This window comes from Vulpes lagopus, chromosome 11 (genome assembly GCF_018345385.1).
Source record: "Vulpes lagopus strain Blue_001 chromosome 11, ASM1834538v1, whole genome shotgun sequence".
NCBI classification, from domain to species: domain Eukaryota; kingdom Metazoa; phylum Chordata; class Mammalia; order Carnivora; family Canidae; genus Vulpes; species Vulpes lagopus.
Genome location: NC_054834.1, coordinates 74,950,123 through 74,965,660, shown reverse-complemented (window position 1 = coordinate 74,965,660; position 15,538 = coordinate 74,950,123). Strand labels below are relative to the sequence as shown.

General features: G+C 54.8%; 1 protein-coding gene across 1 annotated transcript; it reads left to right on the top strand.

The window, feature by feature from the left end:
* Positions 1 to 823: 823 nt before the first annotated feature.
* On the top strand, positions 824 to 14,074 carry SART1 (spliceosome associated factor 1, recruiter of U4/U6.U5 tri-snRNP). Its single transcript, XM_041723202.1, has 20 exons — positions 824 to 1,197; positions 2,978 to 3,035; positions 3,418 to 3,473; positions 4,023 to 4,149; positions 4,272 to 4,377; positions 4,875 to 4,952; positions 5,060 to 5,159; positions 5,251 to 5,393; positions 5,472 to 5,678; positions 6,997 to 7,121; positions 7,202 to 7,335; positions 7,441 to 7,583; positions 11,400 to 11,573; positions 11,775 to 11,885; positions 12,222 to 12,309; positions 12,741 to 12,831; positions 12,942 to 13,077; positions 13,568 to 13,657; positions 13,768 to 13,889; positions 13,990 to 14,074. The coding sequence occupies exons 1-20, from the start codon at positions 885 to 887 to the stop codon at positions 14,006 to 14,008; spliced, it is 2,421 nt and encodes an 806-aa protein (XP_041579136.1). The 5' UTR covers positions 824 to 884; the 3' UTR covers positions 14,009 to 14,074.
* Positions 14,075 to 15,538: the final 1,464 nt, after the last annotated feature.

The following is a 15,538-nucleotide window of genomic DNA, read 5'->3' as shown; positions in this document are numbered from 1 at the left end:
GACCTGAGCCAGAGGCAGAGGCTCAACTACTGAGCCACCCATGCGCCTTGAGATTTTAACTTCTAAGTAACTTCAAATTTGGGCCCCCAAGGAGGGGGGTGGGAATGAGCTCACATACACAGTCGTGCTGTGTGGAAATTTGCAGTTTCTGGGGGTTCAAAGTACAGATTTAAAAACCCAATCCAAGGTGAGGGGGGTGCCTGGGCGGCATCTCCCACTCTTGGTTTTGGCTCAGGTCCGGATCTCAGGGTTCAGCTGGCCCTTGTCTCTCTCTCCTTGCCGCTCCTACTTATTCGCTCTCTCAAATAAGTAGATCTTAAAAAAAAGAAACAAAAAACAAGGAAAAAAGAACCCAATACGAGTAAGGTGGAAAGACAGCATTTGGTAATATTGGGTGTAGGGGCTCAGAGGCTGGGCTGGGTCTCAAAACAAGCTGCGGCGTCCCACACCCGATGGAGCCACGACGAGGGGCTGGGGGCGGGTGGAGCCCACCAGGAGGATGCCGACTGGAGCGGCGGGCGTGGTGCACGGTAAAACCGGTAAAACCGTGAGGCAGGGAGCGTCCGGTGGCTGGGGGGGGGGGGGCGCTTCCAGCTCCCAGATTGCCGGCTTTAAGGGCTTATAGTTCAAGGCTTGTAACCCCCACACCGGGTGCACGCACGCACTTTGAAGACCGCCACCCAGACCAACAGCTCCGCAAATACGCAGCCGGGCTCCAATCCCAGCCGTCCCGTGAGCCCTTGGGGCAGGCACCGAGGCGAACGGCGGAAGCAGCCGCTCTTGGTTTCCGGCAACACGACAGCGGCTGCCGGGCGACCCGGAAGTATTCCCATTTTGCGTCGTCGGGGCTCGGCGGCGGCCGGGCTCGGGGCGGACGTACCACCATGGGGTCGTCAAAGAAGCACCGTGGGGAGAAAGAGGCGGCTGGGACGACGGCGGCGGCCAGCACCGGGGGCGCCACCGAGCAGCCGCCGCGGCACCGGGAGCACAAAAAACACAAGCACCGGAGCGGCGGTGGCGGGAGCAGCGGTGGCGAACGTCGGAAGCGGAGTCGGGAGCGTGGGGGCGAGCGCGGGGGCGGGCGGCGCGGGACCGAAGCCGAGACACGCAGCGGCGCGCACGGGCGGGAGCGCAGCCAGGCTGAGCCCTCAGAGCGGCGCGTGAAGCGGGAGAAGCGCGATGACGGCTACGAGGCCGGTGAGGGCGGGGCCTGTGGGGGCGGGGCGGGGTGTCCCGGGGCGGGCGGTCTGGCCTGGGTGCGAGCCGAGCGCTGCGGCTCCGGCACCCCGACGCTGTCTCCGTCAGCAGTTATTAAAGAGTCTTCCTATTTGGGATTAAAAGTTGTCTCTCTCTACTAACCTCTGCGAGGGCAGAGGTTTTCTGTTTTCTCAAAATTGGCACCTCACAGGCCCTTATTTGTTGAGTGAATGAATCCATGAAGTTGTACTAGCTTGTGCAGAACCAAGGAGAAACCTGATATTGGGCAAACCGGGTAGGGTTCATAGCAGAGATAGGAAACCGGTCGGAGCACAAAGGGCCCTACAGAAATTTGAATTTTGTCTTGAGGGTGGTAGAGAGCCATGGATTTAAGCTGAGGAATGAGTTGATCATATTTTGCAAAGATTCCTAGATTGAGAACTGGTTCAAAAATAGTCAAGACTGGAGGCCACGTGAGGATTGATAGTGGCGTGTGCTGAGGCAGCGGAGGGTGGAGAGACCTGAACAGATTGAAGAACTATTTTGGAGGAGGAATTAGAGCTTAGCACTTGGGTGGGGGTAAGAAGGAAATGAGGATGGCTCCTTAAATTTTGGTTTGAGCAACTGGGTGGGTGGTTGTGTCTACTGAAATTGAGGACTTTGGGAGAGAAGCAGACTTTTGAGGGGAGAGAGTTCAGTTGTGGAGAGCATTGCAACCGATAGGGTTTGGGCTGGATAGAGCAATTTGGAAGTCATAAGTAAATCAGGTGGCAAATGAAGCCTGGCAAGAGAGTAAGGAGTGGACCGTAGAACCTTAAAAATGCCAGCATGTTCATAGTAGGTAGAGCAAGAGGCTATAAGAATGCTTGGTGGTACAATATCCAGAAAAGAAAACTATAGAATCTTGTGTCATGGGGCCTGTTGCAAAGAATAGTCGATGGTGTCACACACACCACAGAAAATAAAGGAAATTTGAGCTGAAAAGAATCCATTGGATTTAGAAATAAGGAGGCTGGTGACCTTGGAGAGAGCCTAGAAAGGTTGGGATCCAGGGTCCAGGTGAGGTATAGGGGAAGAGGTAGGTTATGGGGTGGGGATGCAGGAAGGATGAGCAGGTGGTAGCACCTGGGTGGGGAAGTTCCATCTGGTGGCGTCTAGCCTCTGTGTGTTGTGTTCCGAAGTTACTTGCTGATTGAGAGATGAGTCGAGGAAGTCTGAAAAGCTACTTTATCTCAGCATCCTCACTATCCATCACAAAACAGGGACCAATAAGTACCAATAAGTGTATTTCTTGACTGGATGAACTGCACAGAGAACACAGTCATGCTGCTAACACAGTCCCTGTCCAGTGGGGAGAAACAGACCTGGAAGTGAGTGATGAGCTGTGGAGTTCAGGAGAGAGCAGTTCATTCTGACCAATAATTAAATAGGAGTTCAGAAGGAGGTGGCAATTGGTCTCTGCATTTGGTTAGGATCTTGTCTATCAGAGTTAGGCCAAGGAGGGCAGTGTGGGCTGAAAACAGAATGTACAGAAGTGGAGAGGAGGCAGAGTGAAGGCTGCAAAAAGGTTGGCCCTTTTGGGGCAGGAGAGGAAGGTTATGTTGGGGTCTCAAGAGATTGGGACTGAGATGGAAGGAGCTACTGAGATGGAGGAAGGTTGCTGTTTTCGAGCATCTCAGTAGGGCCCGGGTATGGGTAAGGGAGGTCCCTGCAGAGCTCGAGCCAAAGATGTGGTTTGTTGGTCCTTTGTTCAGCTCCTGAACTATACTTCTTGTTCCAGCTGCCAGCTCCAAAAGTAGCTCAGGAGATGCCTCATCTCTTAGCATCGAGGAGACCAAGTAAGTTCTGTCTCCCTGATGTTTCTACTTTTATTTTCTGAGATAGAGGGCTTCTGGGACAGTTTCCTGGGGGACCATTCGCACACTAAGGCATTCTGACTGGAATTGGAAATGACGTATAACCATTTGAGTTACAGAAAAGATGCTAAGACCCAAGAGAAAGATGGTCTTCTGCTGGTTAGGGGCAGGCCAGGCCTAGTGCCTGTGTTCCCTGATTTGGAAGCCAGCATCCTTCCCAATATCCTTGGCTGCCTGGGTCAGTCTCTGCTTTGGGGACCCTTAGGACTTCTCAGTTCCATCCTGTTTTCATTCTCTATCCAGAAATGTCTCTGATGTCCCTATTTTGTTGGCAGCTCCTAACATGTGTATCTCTTGTCCTCAGTAAACTCCGTGCAAAGTTGGGGCTGAAACCCTTGGAAGTCAATGCTGTCAAGAAGGGTGAGTGTGGGACTGAGGATGGGGGTGAGGAAGGGCATTTGGGTGGAGGAGAAAGACCATCTGAAGGGGTCTTTGAGGAGGATGGGGTTATGGCACAGGTTCAGCACCATTTAGTGGCCGTGTGTGTGTATGTGTGTGTGTGTACACATCCTTGTGGATAGGCACAGGCTTCTCCTTAGTGTCACAGCGGAGGGCTGGGAATAGGCTTATTCTTTAAGTTCATATGGCTAGCATCGTTGCTTGCTCTGGCTGTGAGGCAGCATTAGCTAGAACAAGATACATGCGTAGTTGCTGCAAACTTATCTGGGCTATGCAGGTGTTGGGTTCATTTGTTTCTTAATGCATGATGGGAGGTGAGGATGCTTACAACGTGTGGAGGATCCCGTCATGCTGTGCGGGAAGGAAGTAGGAGGAGGGAGGTGAAGGATTCACTCCCCTTCTCCTGGCCCCTTCTGGCCCCCTGAGCTGGAAGGGGGCAGGGTGAGTGGCTCCCTCCTCTCCCCACCAGCCATGGGCAGGCATAGCCTCACGTCTGGGCCCCCCTTCCAGAGACGGGCACCAAGGAGGAGCCCGTGGCAGCTGATGTCATCAATCCCATGGCCTTGAGACAGCGAGAGGAGCTACGAGAGAAGCTGGCAGCCGCCAAAGAAAAGCGCCTCCTGAACCAAAAGCTGGGGTGAGGAGGTCCCAGCCAGGGTGGGGAAGGGAAGAACCTGAGGAGGCTGCCAAGGAGCTCTTGAGTCAGGTGTGGGGAGCAGGAGTGGGGTTCCCCAGAAGGCCACTTTGTTCCTTTTTCAGAAAGATAAAGACACTGGGGGAGGATGACCCCTGGCTGGATGACACTGCAGCCTGGATTGAGAGGAGTCGGCAGCTTCAGAAGGAGAAGGACTTGGCAGAGAAGAGGGTGAGCGCCTGGGCAGTTGGGGGTGGTTGCTCATTGCCTCTGGTAACCTGCCTGGCTGGTGAAGCAGGAGACTTGTCCTTGGGAGGTGACTGGGCTCAGAGAGGTCGGAGATCCGTGGTCAGTGGCATCTGTTTTGGATTCTTAGCAGCTGGCCTACAAGGCTTGCTGGTTTTTTGTTTTGTTTTGTTTTTTTAAGATGTATTTATTTATTCATGAGAATACACAGAGAGGAGGGAGAGGCAGAGGCATAGGCGGAGGGAGAAGGAGGCTCCATGCAGGGAGCCTGATGTGGGACTTGATCCTGGCTCTCCAGGACCAGGCCCTGGGCTAAAGATGGCGCTAAACCACTGAGCCACCTGGGCTTCCCTGTTTTTTTTTTGTTTGTTTGTTTGTTTGTTTGTTTTTGTTTTTTGTACTCCCACCTGGTAAAGTCCCACGGGTCTTCCAGTGATGCTGAATGGCCTGAGGTCATTGGTTACCCCTCTCTCATCCCATAGGCCAAACTGCTGGAGGAGATGGACCAAGAGTTTGGAGTCAGCACTCTGGTGGAGGAGGAGTTTGGGCAGAGGCGGCAGGTGAGGCTGAGAACAGGGTGCCAAGCGCTGTTGTACTTTGTGCTGGGATCCCAGGGCTGGATGGGTCAGGGCTCCTGACTTAGCTGGACATTTCCCCTCCCTTGTAGGACCTGTACAGTGCCCGGGACCTACAGGGCCTCACTGTGGAACATGCTATTGATTCCTTTCGAGAAGGGGAGACTGTGATCCTCACCCTTAAGGACAAAGGTGGGTTGAGCTCCGGTGCTCTGGTTGGGGGCGTAGGCCCTGCTGAATCGAGGGCAAACCTGAATGGCTGTTGCTCCTGCCCTCTCTGCAGGTGTGCTGCAGGAGGAGGAGGATGTACTGGTGAACGTGAACCTAGTAGATAAAGAGCGGGCGGAGAAAAATGTGGAGTTGCGGAAGAAGAAACCTGACTACCTGCCCTACGCAGAGGATGAGAGCGTGGATGACTTGGCACAGGCAGGCTAGGCAGCAAGATGGGGTCTGTGGCTTTTCAGGAGCCAGGCTGGGTCCCAATCTGTACCTCTTGTTTTGCAGCAAAAACCCCGCTCTATCCTGTCCAAGTATGATGAGGAGCTTGAGGGCGAGCGGCCACACTCGTTCCGCCTGGAGCAGGGTGGCACTGCTGATTGCTTACGAGAGCGGGAGCTGGAGGAGATCCGGGCCAAGTTGCGACTACAGGCTCAGTCGCTGAGCACAGTGGGGCCTCGACTCGCCTCTGAGTACCTCACGCCTGAGGAGATGGTGAGCCCTGCGGCCTCCACCTGCACTTGTAATTGGGGTGGAGATTCCTTCCTCTCCTCTGGGGGTCTTGTACTGTGGGGGGAGCTGTGGAGGAAGAGCGAGTATGAGGGGCTTGGCCCTCGTGGGTAAGCAGCATATGACAGCCCTAGGGAGGTACTGGAGGGGGACGATGGCTGTAGACAGAACAGGGACTGTTGACACAGATGGTTCTGAGTTCGTGTTCGAGCTCTGCCACGTAGCCAGCTTGTGCCTTGGATGAGTCATTTAACTGTGAGCTTGTGGCACCTGTTTGAAATGGGAATGGTGGGAGCCATCTCTTGAGGGGTGTCGTGAGGATTAGGGACAATGTGGGTAAGTGGTCATTTTATAGCTGTGTGTGGATTTTGTATCTGGGATGATTGTGAACACAGAGGTAGATCTCTGGCTCAGTAGATCTCTTGGCTTTGTGATTAAGAGCAGGATTCTGGAACCAGAAGAATAAGAGCTCTCTCTTCACAATCCTGCCTTCCCATTCAGGAGTTAGGTGACCTTCAGCAAGGAACTTAGCCTCTCTGGGCCTTGGTTTTCCTCATCTCACAAGTGGGATGAAGTCACACCTATGTCACATTTTTTTTTTAAAGATTTATTTATTTACACAGAGAGAGAGGCAGAGACATAGGAGGAGGGAGAAGCAGGCTCCATGCAGGGAGCCCGACGCGGGACTCGATCCCAGGACTCCAGGATCACGCCCTGGGCCAAAGGCAGGCGCTAAACCGCTGAGCCACCCAGGGATCCCCCTTATGTCACATGTTGTTTGTGTTTCTAAAGTACTTAGAACAGTGGCTGGTGTGGAGGAATGCTAAAGAAGCATTCATCCTTGGGATGCCTAGGTGGCTCAATTAAGCATCTGACTCTTGATTTCAGCTCAGGCCATGATCTCAAGGTGGTGAGATGGAGCCCTTTGATGGGCTCCATGCTGGACATGAGTCTCCTTAAGATTCTTTTTCCGGGACACCTGGGTAGCTCAGTGGTTGAGCTTCTGCCTTCGGCTCAGGGCATGATCCCGGAGTTCAGGGATCAAGTTCCGCATCAGGCTCTTTGCATGGAGCCTGCTTCTCCTTCTGCCTGTGTCTCTGTCTCTCTCTCTTTCTCTGTAATGAATAAATAAATAAAATCATAAAAAAAAGAAAAAAAAAGATTCTTTTCCCTGCTCTTCCCACCCCTCGCTCCCCCACCTTCTAATTAAACTTTTTTTTTTTTTTAATAGCATTCATTCTTGTGGGCTCATGGCTGCCCGCCTTCCCCATTTCATGTCTCATTTTTCTTTTTTTCCTCTCAGGTAACTTTTAAAAAGACCAAACGGAGGGTGAAGAAGATCCGCAAGAAAGAGAAGGAGGTGGTAGTGCGGGCCGATGACTTGCTACCTCTTGGGGACCAGACTCAAGATGGGGACTTCGGGTCTAGGTGGGCTTGGAGATCAGGTTGCAGTATGGGGGTTGGACTGGCCTAGGGCCCACACTCACCCGAGAGGCCTCTTCCCACAGGCTGCGGGGCCGGGGCCGGCGCCGAGTGCCTGAGGCTGATGAAGAGGCCCCAGAGGAGGAGGACAAGGAACCGGCACCTCAGCCCCTGCAGTCAGATGACACCCGTGTGGAGAACATGGACATCAGCGATGAGGGTGAGGGGCCTGTCCAGCTGGGGCAGGGTGAGGGTGGCAAGGGCCGGGCTGAGGGGCCCTGGGCAAGGAGGTGATCTGAGCAGGTCTTCCCTGTGTTTCTTTCAGAAGAGGCTGGAGGACCACAGTCAGGGTCCCCAGAGGTGCTGGAGGAGGATGAGGCGGAGCTGGAGCTGCAGAAGCAGCTGGAGAAGGGGCGCCGCCTGCGGCAGCTCCAGCAACTCCAGCAGCTGCGAGACAGCGGTGAGAAGGTGAGGCGGCCCAGGGGCTGAGCGTGGGGTGGGGGCATGCTGGCCTCCTCAGGGCCAGGGCCTTTAGGGACAGGCGTGTCCATGGTGACCTGTCCTCAGGAGCATGGCACCTTCATTCCAGTTTGGATCTTTTTTGTGTATGTAATGTCATGTTGTTAGCAGATTTCTTTAAGATCAACCAGTGTTTTGCTCTCAAGATATTTTAAAGTTGGAGCCTTTCCTGTCTTCTCTCCTTCTATGGCTGGGTGTTGCATTCCTCCTGGGAGTAAGGATTGTCCCGGGGGTGGGGGTATCACTGGTGAGCAGGACAGCGAGGGGCCCTGTGTTCTTGGAGCTGCCTCTCTAGCTGTGGCCTGAGGGCAGGGTAGCAGTAAGCATGTGTGCACATGCGCACACAGCACTTCTGGTAGCACCTGGAGCTGGGCAGACCGTCTGTGGAAAGCGGAGCAGATGGCTGGAGGGCTGGAGTCTTGGGTCTGCTTTTGAGGGGAGACCTTGCAGGGGATGGCATTTGAGCTGAGACATAAATAACAATGAGGAGCCAATCTTGCAGAGATTCAGGGTGGATGTGGGTGGGCAGACTGGGCACTCAGGTGGTAGAGACAGCAGGTGTTCTTGGGAGGAGTAGCCTAGAACACTTGAGGGCCTGGCAGTGTGAGCCGGGCAGAGGCCAGTGGGGCCTTGTGGCCATGAGCACTGTTGACCCTCAGTGGGCACTTGCCTGGGCCAGGCCCTGCTTGCGTGCTTTGTATATCCAGTGACTTGATGTTCACTGCAACACCTTGTGAGGAAGGTTCTGTTATCTCCGTTTTATAGATGAGGAAACTGAGGCATAGAGGCCTTAGGGAAGTGACCTGGGGTTACATGGCTGGTAAGTGGCAGAGCTTGGGTTTGAACAGCCTGACTCCAAAGTCCACGCTTTTCACCCTACCCCTCCCAGCTCAGGGGGGAGAGACTGGAGCAGTGAGTCCCCAGGGCCCAGCCCGTGGGGGCTCCTGCAGTGGGGTCAGAGAAGCAGCAGCCCCTGAGCTGGAAGAGAGCCATGGGAGTGGGCGGCACAGCAGCCAAGTAGGGCTTTTGAGGAGGGGGAGTAGGGAGTCTTCTAATTCCTGAGAGGCGGGTCCGATCTGGAATAATAGAGTCAGCAAGACTGAGGAGGTAAGGAAGCCAGGCCAGCAATTGGGGACAGTCCCTCAGAGCGAGAGCAGGTGGACTCTGTGAATGTTGGAGGTGTAGCGACGGGTGGTCTTGGTGGCAGTGACCCAGATGCTCTGCTGCAGCAGGGAACACGGCCCTGGATGGTGTGGTGAGTGGGCGTGGCTGTGATCCAAAAAGGCTTGGTTGGCAAGAACAGGTGGTGGGCTGTATGCTGTCCACCGCTGCTGCAAAGAAGGTCAGAGAAATGGGGCGGTAGCCAAAGGGGGTGTGAATGAGGATAACCAAGAGTGCAGAAATCTGTCCTTGTGGAACTTTTGTTCTAGTGAGAGGACATGAAAGAAGACATAAACAACATCCAGTAGGAAAACCACTGTGAGCAGAAACAGGAAAAGGCCAGGTAGTGGAGAGATGAGGAGTGAAGAAGCGCTCCCGTTTTAGGTCTTCTGGTCAGGGTGGGCTTCCCCGAGGAGGTGACCATTGAGATCCAGATGAAGTGTAAGTATCAGTGACATCTAAGGGCGCAGTCCAAGGTGAGGGAGCACCTGGCCCCTGAGACCCTGAGACACGAGCCACTGGGCTTGCTCAGGAAGTTGGCTGAGGCCTGCATGGCTGCAGGGGCAGGAACCATAGGGAGTGTTACAGGGAAGGAGATGGTCACGGGCCATTCAGGCAGATTTGCTGTTGCGGTAGATTTAGCCATCAGAGTTCTGTCTTTGGAGGAAAAGCAGTGGAAGGCTGTTGCACACATCCAGTTGGAATGACGTTGACTGTGATGGTAGCCGCAGAAACAGGAGGAAGTGGCTGTATTTGGGATGCATTTTGAGGGTAGAATCAACAGCGTTCATTTGTAGATTGTGTGCAAGATTGTGAGTAGGTACAAGAAGTTAAGGATGACTCCCAAGAATTCTGACTTGAACAGCTGGCCTCTTGCTGAGTTAAGGAGAGGATAAGGCCATTCCTGAGATGGGAAGAGGTGGGGGAGATAACAAAATGTTCAGTTTTGGTTAAGTCTAATAAAAAGTGCTTTTCTATTAGGGGTATTTGATACTAAACAGGCAGTTGGATATGTGAATTTGAACTTTAAGGGAAAGGCTGAGACTGGAGTTATAAATGCAGAAGTCATTTAAAATCCTAGGATCAGCTGGAGTCATCAGGACAGTGAGTGTGGAGAAGGGAAAGTGCGTGAGGGTAGCAAAGAGGAGAGGGTCACGTGACAAGGTCCTGAAGTCACGTGACAAGTGGCTCTTGAAGGAAGCGCGTAAGCATCTGTGACACATGCTCCAGAGAACTTGGGTATTGGGGATGAGCATTGACCTTTGGATTGGGCAACATGGAGGTCACTGATGGTCTTGTCTAAATCGTGGTCTTCTGGGGTGCGGTGGTGGGAACTGAGAGCCAGACCACACAAGTTTCAGCAAGGCTGCCAGGTACAAGATTACCAGATGAGAGCCAGTTGTGTTTCCACACACCAACAAGAGAGAGAAAGTATAACTTTAAAAAAGGTACTGTTTGTGAAAGCAGTATAAATAGTAAAGTAGCAAAGATAAGTGATAACAAAATGGATAAGAGAGAAGCCGATTGCAACAAAATAAAAAGGAATAAATGGTGTGTGAGATAGATCTCTATGGGGGAAGTTGCAGTCCATCTTTGAAAGACATTGAAGAAGACATAAATAGATAGACTGTGGTTTTAGGCAGCTAGGGCTGCCGTGACAGAATGTCACAGACTGGGTGGCACTTATTTAAAAGATAAGGAGACACTCAGGCTTTGAAAGGGTATTTTTTTTTTTTTTTTTTTGAAAGGGTATTAATAGTGTTTCTCAGACTGGATGATGGGTACCTGGGTGTGTGCGTGGTTGTTATTGTTTTTAAAAACGTGTGTTAGAACCTGTTTACATTTATGTTGCCATTCATTAAAAAAATAAATATCGTGTAACAACATGGAAGGAAGGGATGTTGAGTGGCATGGTGATGGGAGACTTCTCTCAGGAGTGTGCTGTCAGGGGGAAGCAGTGAGACTGCGGGGTGGAAAGAGTGGAAATACTAGGCCACCCTGTCTACTTATGGGAATGATACAGTCAGCAGAGGGGACAGTGGGTTCAGTCGATGGTGTCTGGGACAGATATATGAGGGGTCTTGGAGCCATGCTGGGTAGGAGGGTAGTCTGAGGGAGGAGCAGGGCAGAAGGGGTGAGTGCCAGAAGTCTGTTGGAGTTCCACATGGCATCTTCCCAGCCTGTGGCCTCAGAGAAGGATTCTAGAAGAAGCTGTGTTTAGTTGAGCCCTGAAACAGGAGTTTGTCGGGTGAAGGGTGGATGGTAGTGAAGTGGCAAGAAGCCCTGATGTGCTCTGATCCGGGAGGGAGATGTGAGGCTGTGGGGCTTTGGACAAGGGCCATGTCGCATTTTGGATATTAATTTAAAGGGCAAAAAGGAGCCATCGATGGCTTTGCAGCAGAGGAATGAGATGGGTGTAGGTGCAGAGTGGAGTTTGGACTGGGAGTCAGGGAGGAAGCAGAGACCAGTCAGAGGTCTTTTGTGGACAGTAGGAGAGTAGGAAGGCTTGTCTTACTGCCATCAGGGAGGATTCTGGGTTTCTGGGTCTCAGTGGCACCTCCCCCAGAAACTTCTGGGTTTGCCCACAGCTGTTCCCTCCCCCAGGTGGTGGAGATTGTGAAGAAGCTGGAATCTCGCCAGCGGGGCTGGGAGGAGGACGAAGATCCAGAACGGAAGGGGGCCATCGTGTTCAATGCCACGTCGGAGTTCTGCCGCACTTTGGGGGAGATCCCCACCTATGGGCTGGCCGGCAACCGGGAGGAGCAAGAAGAGCTCATGGTGGGTTTTCAGGCAGCCTACCTCTCCTCTCCTCCTTCCCTTCCTCCTCCCATCCCTTCCCCTTCGCTCCTGGCTTGGGTTTTCCGTGCTGACAGGTCCCTGTCAGGTTTTGCATAGCTGGTAACAAGCCTTGGTGCTCCAGTGGGTTAGGCTGGCTGGGGGCTGGGGCTCCTGGGCTGACCCTGGTCTTCTAACCCCTAGGACTTTGAGCGAGACGAGGAGCGCTCAGCCAACGGTGGCTCTGAGTCTGATGGGGAGGAGAACATCGGCTGGAGCACAGTCAACCTGGACGAGGAGAAGCAGCAGCAGGATGTGAGGGGCGCGGGGCACAGGCTGGGGTGGGGGGATAGCAGAGTAGGAGACCGCAGCCCACAGGCGGAAGGGGTAGAGCCTGGGGTTTGAGGCCACCCACCCAGGCTCCAGCCCCAGCTCTGCCCCTTCCTTGTTGGGGGACCTTGAGCAAGTGGCCTGTTGTCCCAGAGCCTTGCTCTCTCACTCTGTAAAGTTCATGGTATCATGGCAGGACTGTGGCATAGCGCCTGGTCCCAGGAAGGACCACAGTGGTGTGTGGTGGGGGTGATGGGGGCAAGAGGGTGAGGAGCCCCTGCGGCCCACTTACCACCTGTGTCCCCGTGTGCTCCCCCTCAGTTCTCTGCCTCCTCCACCACCATCCTGGATGAGGAGCCCATCGTGAACAGAGGGCTGGCAGCTGCCCTGCTGCTGTGTCAGAACAAAGGTGAGGGGCTGTGAGCCTTGGAGGGGCAGAGTGCTGGCAGCTGCCCTGCTGCTGTGTCAGAACAAAGGTGAGGGGCTGTGAGCCTTGGAGGGGCAGAGTGCTGGCACAGCTTCCTCTGGTCCCCCTGGGGCCTTGAGCTGCTCCCCTGGGACCTGAGAGCTACTCATCTGCACCCAGTTTGGGGGAAGTTGTTGCAGCATCTGGCCTCTTGGCTCTGCGTCACTCCATTTTTGACAACTTTACCACTTAGTCCCACAAAGCACCACTCACCCTTCAAGTGTCAGTTGTAGCTGGGGAAAATCGGGACAGTTGAAGCAGTCAGGCCCTGGCGCAGAGAGACCCTGGCATGAGGATCCTGCCATATTTACTGGGCCTGGGCCGCACCCCTCTGAGGGCAGGCCACTTGGAGTCTGACCGCCACCTGTCCCCAGGGCTGCTGGAAACCACGGTACAGAAGGTGGCCCGGGTGAAGGCACCCAACAAATCCCTACCGTCAGCCGTGTACTGCATCGAGGACAAGATGTGAGTGTGGCAGCGCAGGCAGGGGCATGGGCTGGTGCCAGCTGGGAGCCACCAGGAACCCAAGCAGGGCGGGCAGTGGCTGGCCCTGAGGGTCCCTTTTCTCGGTCCAGGGCCATCGACGACAAGTACAGCCGGCGGGAGGAATACCGCGGTTTTACCCAGGACTTCAAGGAGAAGGATGGCTACAAACCCGATGTGAAGATTGAGTACGTGGATGAGACGGGCCGGAAGCTCACTCCCAAGGAGGTGAGCAGGGCTGGCAGTGACCGAGTCAGAGAGGCAGGGCCCCTGCCCTTCCCACCTGAGGCAGAGCTGCACTGTGGGTCTCGGCTCAGCCAACCGCTGGCTGGGGAGCTGGTGAAGTGTTGCCACCTCTGTGTCCCGGTGAGCACAGCAGGCCCCGTCATAGGCTTGGTTCCTTTGCCCAGCTGCCCCCCCCATGGCTTCACCTACCCTGGGGGGCCACCTTTCTGGCAGGTGGTGTGCAGGCCTTGGGCTGACGTGTGCTCACTGTCCCTTGCTCCTGCCTTACCTGCTCCCAGCTCCCACCACCACGGGTGTGCTGCCCTCAAACCCAGCCCCAGCCTCCGCCTCATTCAGGATCCCAAGTGCCCCCATTGCAGCACATCCAGCCCCCATGCCCATCTCCCTGACTCTGGGGAGCCCCCAGTGCTAGGGCCATGGCCCTTCCCTCTGGGGACAGGTGGCTCTAACACGGTTCCTGCCCGTGTCCCAGGCTTTCCGGCAGCTGTCCCATCGCTTCCATGGGAAAGGCTCAGGCAAGATGAAGACAGAGCGACGGATGAAGAAGCTAGATGAGGAGGCGGTGGGTGACCCACTGGGACGTGGGGGGGGGCTTCCACATCTGCTGGCGCTGGGGTGGTTGGTGGACAGGGACCCACTCCTGCCCTGTGCTGACTGGCCCGCACCCTACAGCTCCTGAAGAAGATGAGCTCCAGCGACACACCCCTGGGCACGGTGGCCTTGCTCCAGGAGAAGCAGAAGGCCCAGAAGACGCCGTACATCGTGCTCAGTGGCAGCGGCAAGAGCATGAACGCGTGAGTTGGGAAGCTGGGCCGAGGGGGGAGGGCTGAGGGACAGCACTGGGCCTGACGTGGTGGGAAGGTTTTCAGCCTCATGCCCCTCTTCTCTCCGCAGGAACACCATCACCAAATGAAGCTGATCTCCCTTCTGACCCCCTCCCCGACTTTAATATTAAATAAAGTTCCCTCCTTATTTTTTCCTCCTTTGTCATGGTGCAGATTCCAGGGTCAGACCTGGGTGGAGGGGCAGGCAGTGCTGGGAAGAGCATCCACAGCACTGCCCTTGGGCTTGCCCTGGTGGCTGTGTGACCTCAGGCAAGTCACCCAACTTCTCAGAGCCTTAGTTCTGTCATTCATACTGTCAAAACAGCTGTTTCACAGGATGTCTTGTGAAGATTAAATGAGTTTGTTCATTCATTCATCCAACTGGATTTAGAGGTGAGCCTGTCCCCTCAGAGGTGGCTTCGGTCTGGCGTCTGCTAGGTATGACCCGGCCACCTAATGACACAGATAACTAAAAGAGATGAGGGAGAGAACCGTCCAGAGCCTCTAGGAAAGTCCTGCACCCCTGCCCTGGGCCCCAGCCGGCCAGAGAAGCCAGTCGGTTGATTTTCTCCACCCCCTCACCCCTGAGTGTCCGTGTCTTATGGTGCCTGGCTGCTTGTCAAAGGTCACACCTTATCCCCAACAGGGCTGGCTTTAGGGGACTAGTGGAGGTGTTTTTAGCACCTCCGTCTCCCAGCAACCGTTGCTACACAAACCCCCGGCCTGGGGCCCAGGACTCTGTGGGTTAATGGGCTGGGCTCCCCGCAGGGTGAGGGGGCCACCATGCTCCTCGCTGCCTTGGCCCCACGTGTGGGTACTCAGGGAAGTGAGCTCTGAAGGACATCTCCCCAGGAACGTGCCAGAGCCCCGAATGGAGGGCAGGGCCACCAGGGGCTCCCATGGGAGTCAGAACTGGGGTCCTGCCCCATCCGAGGCCCAAGAGCGTTCTAGGCAGTTCACAGCTTTTTTTTTGTTTTAATGAAAGTAGAAGAAAAGGCTGGTTTAAGTGATCTTGGAAAGCACCTGAGCAAGGACAACACAGCTGCTCGCTCTAAGGGAATGCTCATGGTGACAGTGGCGTGACAAACCTAGCAAGCCGTCACATGGCACTTCCTTGAGCTTGCCGACCCTTCGTGTGGGGGTCTCCCTCTGACGTCATTTTCACCTTGGCTGCCACTCCGGTCCCTCAGGGAGGCTGCTTGCAGGCTTGCAGCACCTGGACACAGCATTCCTCCAGGAGCTCACGAGACCCATCTAGTGGTGTGCACACAAGGCCTGAGCTCGGCACAGGGCCCCCCGCCCCCCCGCCCCCCCACTGGCTGTGCTCAAATCAGAGCTCATGCGCCCCCTCTGCAGCAGCGGTCACTTAGAACTTTGTCACCACCATCAGAGCCAGAAAACGGCCAAGGCCTTGTCTGGAGCAACAGTGGACCAGGGTCAAACTGATCCATTCTGGCCCAAGCTGCCTCCTGACTCTGACCCTCATAACTGAGTAGACAGTAAATGGTGCACTAGGGACTAGGAGAGGCTTCCGGGGACACTTTGGGGCCACCTCCAGGAAGCCCCCTGGGCGGTGCTGTCTGCCTGCTTCCTCTTCCCACACCGGCTGCCGACCTCCA